At 52.5% G+C, this 2777-nt stretch overlaps 1 protein-coding gene across 1 annotated transcript; it reads left to right on the top strand.

The window, feature by feature from the left end:
• Positions 1-248: 248 nt before the first annotated feature.
• On the top strand, positions 249-2666 carry ETH_00042180 (uncharacterized protein; the record flags this gene model as incomplete). The annotated part of the gene is made up of 4 exons (XM_013379711.1): positions 249-963; positions 1158-1312; positions 1693-1778; positions 2621-2666. The coding sequence occupies 4 exons, from the start codon at positions 249-251 to the stop codon at positions 2664-2666; spliced, it is 1002 nt and encodes a 333-aa protein (XP_013235165.1).
• Between the last annotated feature and the right edge of the window lie 111 nt (positions 2667-2777).

Here is a 2777-nt window from a genome sequence, read left to right as displayed (position 1 = left end):
AGCCTCAAGGGTTTAGGGTTTAGGGTTTAGGGTTTAGGGTTTGGGTGCTGAGTTTCTTCTTTAAAAAATTGAAATAGATCTTTTAATTTGTATACGTCAAACCCTAAACCCTAAACCCTAAACCCTTTTTCGCAGGCAGCAAGCCCGGGGCCCCCCTCTCCTGCAGCCTTCTGGCCCCAGGGGCCCCGGACTCGCTCCCCAACCCTAAACCCTAAACCCTAAACCCTAAACCCTAGGCCTTGCAGCAGATGAGCATTCCACGTGGCGGCCCCCCGGGGGCCCCCAAAGTAAAGCGCGAGGAGGGGCCCCTAGACCCTAAACCCGCTAAAGCAGCAGCAGCAGCAGCAGCAGCAGCGCCAGAAGCAGCAGCAGCAGCAGGAGTTAAGGTGAAGAAGGAAAAAGAGAAGGTTTCTCCGAAGCAAAAGCAGCAGCAGCAGCAGCAGCAGCAGCAGCGGCAGCAGCAGGGTGTTCCCCAGCAGTCAGACCCTCACTCTGGGGGCCCCCTGGGGGCCCCCCAAAAAGAGGGTACAGCAGGGGGCCCCCCGGCTAGAGTCTCTGCGCCTAAAGGGGGCCCCCGGGGGGCCCCCCAGACCCCGGGGGGCCCCCCGGGGGGCCCCCAGGGGGCCCCCAAGACCCAGGGGGCCCCCAAGACCCCTAGGGGCCCCCAAGAGGGCCCCGTTGGGGGCCCCCAGGGGGCCCCCAAGAGGCAAGGGGGGCTCCCTAAAAGCAGCAAAGGAAAAGGGGGCCCCCAGGGGAGCCCCCAGGGGGGCCCCCAGGGTTTGGGGGGCCCCCAGGGGCCCCCAGGGGCCCCGAAAGGGTCTGAAGGGTTTAGCAAAAGGTTTAACACTCCTTTAGTGGTTAAAAATGAAATGGAAATTGAGGGTTTAGAGTCTGATGACGAAGAAGACTTAAATAGAATTGGAGATGTGCCTTTGTGGTGGTATGACAAGTACAAACATATAGGTAAACCCTAAACCCTAAACCCTAAACCCTAGTGGTGAAGCCCCAGCGCTTCACCAGTGCAGGCGCGGGCGTAAACCCTAAACCCTAGTTGGGGGGACCTAAACCCTAAACCCTCGCTAGGTGCTGGGTAGTAGCAGCGGGGCCGCAGCAGCGCCAAACCCTAAACCCTAAACCCTAAACCCTCGTTTTTGCAGGCTACGACGCTGAGGGTCGGAGAATCGAAAGAGACAAAACCCTAGAAAAGGGAGTTTTAAATGAACTTCTGGAATCTGAAAAAGGAGACAAATGGAGACAAGTCAAAGACATCCGAAACAACAGAGTTGTCACGCTCACCGACACAGACGTGCAGGTGCTGCTGCTGCTGCGGCTGCTGCTGCTGCTGGTTTTGCTGCTGCTGCTGGTTTTGCTGCTGCTGGTTTTGCTGCTGCTAGTGGTGCTGCTGCTCCTACTGCTTGGGCCGTGGTTGCTGCTTGGCTGCGCTTGCTGCTCCTAATGTTGCTGCTGCTGCTGCAGCGGTTGCTGCTGCTGCTGCTTCGGTTGCTTCGTCTGCTGCTGCTGCTGCTGCTTCGGTTGCTTCCTCTGCTGCTGTTGCTGCTGCTGCTTCGGGGCTAACGGACTGGTTGTGTCTGCTTCTGAGTCTGGCATCATTTATTTGAATAAACAATTTATTTGTTTATTTATTTATATTTATTTATTTATTCATTTATTTATTTATTTGTTTGCATGCAGATTATAGACCGCGTGCTGCGGCGGCAATTTCCTGATGCCAATTTTAATGATGAAGAAGAGTGGATAGAAGAAGACAGAACAGACAGGTGAGGGTTTAGGGTTTAGGGTTTAGGGTTTAGGGTTTGGACTTTGGGCGTGTTTCTTGAGCGTATGTCATTTTTGCCTGTCGACCGTGTAGGGTTTAGGGTTTAGGGTTTGAAGCTGGAGCGGGCTTCTAACTTGTGTGTTTGACACTCATCTAGGGTTTAGGGTTTAGGGTTTAGGTTTTAGGGTTTAGACTTTGGCTCCCAATCGCACAACCTTTGCCCCAAAAATGTCCCTCCATTTTCCGTCTACCTTTTGTATCTCCAGGACTTGGGGCTCACGGCCTAGGGTTTAGGGTTTACGGTTTACGGTTTACGGTTTAGGGTTTAGGGTTTAGGGTTTGCGCGCAGCATTTTCCCAATGAAGAGCCTGCCGCCTCGAAAGGCTGCGTTTGTTCCTTCTGCATTTGAACAAAAGAAAATAAATAATTATATTAAAATGATTCGATTAGGAAAATTAATAAGACCCTTGCCAAAACCCTCGCAAGAAACCCTTCTTCAGGACCTCTGGGGGCCCCAAACCCTAAACCCTAAACCCTCGAAACACCCATCCTACCTCGCCCCCAAACTCCCCCTTCCCGGACACGCAGAAAGCTACAACCCCCCTGAAGAGTACCTCTTCACCCCTGAGGTAGGGTTTAGGGTTTAGGGTTTAGGGTTTGCTATTAAGAAGAAACATAGTGGCAGCGTCTGCCCAGAGGAGGTTTTAGGGTTTAGGGTTTAGGGTTTGCGGTCGGGAAGAAGCAGATTGGCACTCTTTGTCCCCAGAACAGGAGGCTTAAGAGTTTAGAGTCTAGGGTTTAGGGTTTAGGGTTTAGGGTTTAGGGTTTAGGGTTTGCGATCAGGAAGAAGCAGAGTGGCACTCTTTGCCTCCAGAAGAAAGGCCTTTAAATTTTCTTCCAAAAAAATATTCTTCTTTAAGAAGAGTTCCAGTTTATGCGCAGCTCGTCATGGAACGGTAAACCCTAAACCCTAAACCGTAAACCCTAAACCCTAAGCCCC

This window comes from Eimeria tenella, genomic scaffold (genome assembly GCF_000499545.2).
Source record: "Eimeria tenella Houghton genomic scaffold, Eth_scaff3836, whole genome shotgun sequence".
Lineage (NCBI taxonomy): Eukaryota > Apicomplexa > Conoidasida > Eucoccidiorida > Eimeriidae > Eimeria > Eimeria tenella.
Note: the sequence above shows the minus strand (reverse complement) of the source record. Positions and strands in the feature narration are given on the sequence as shown.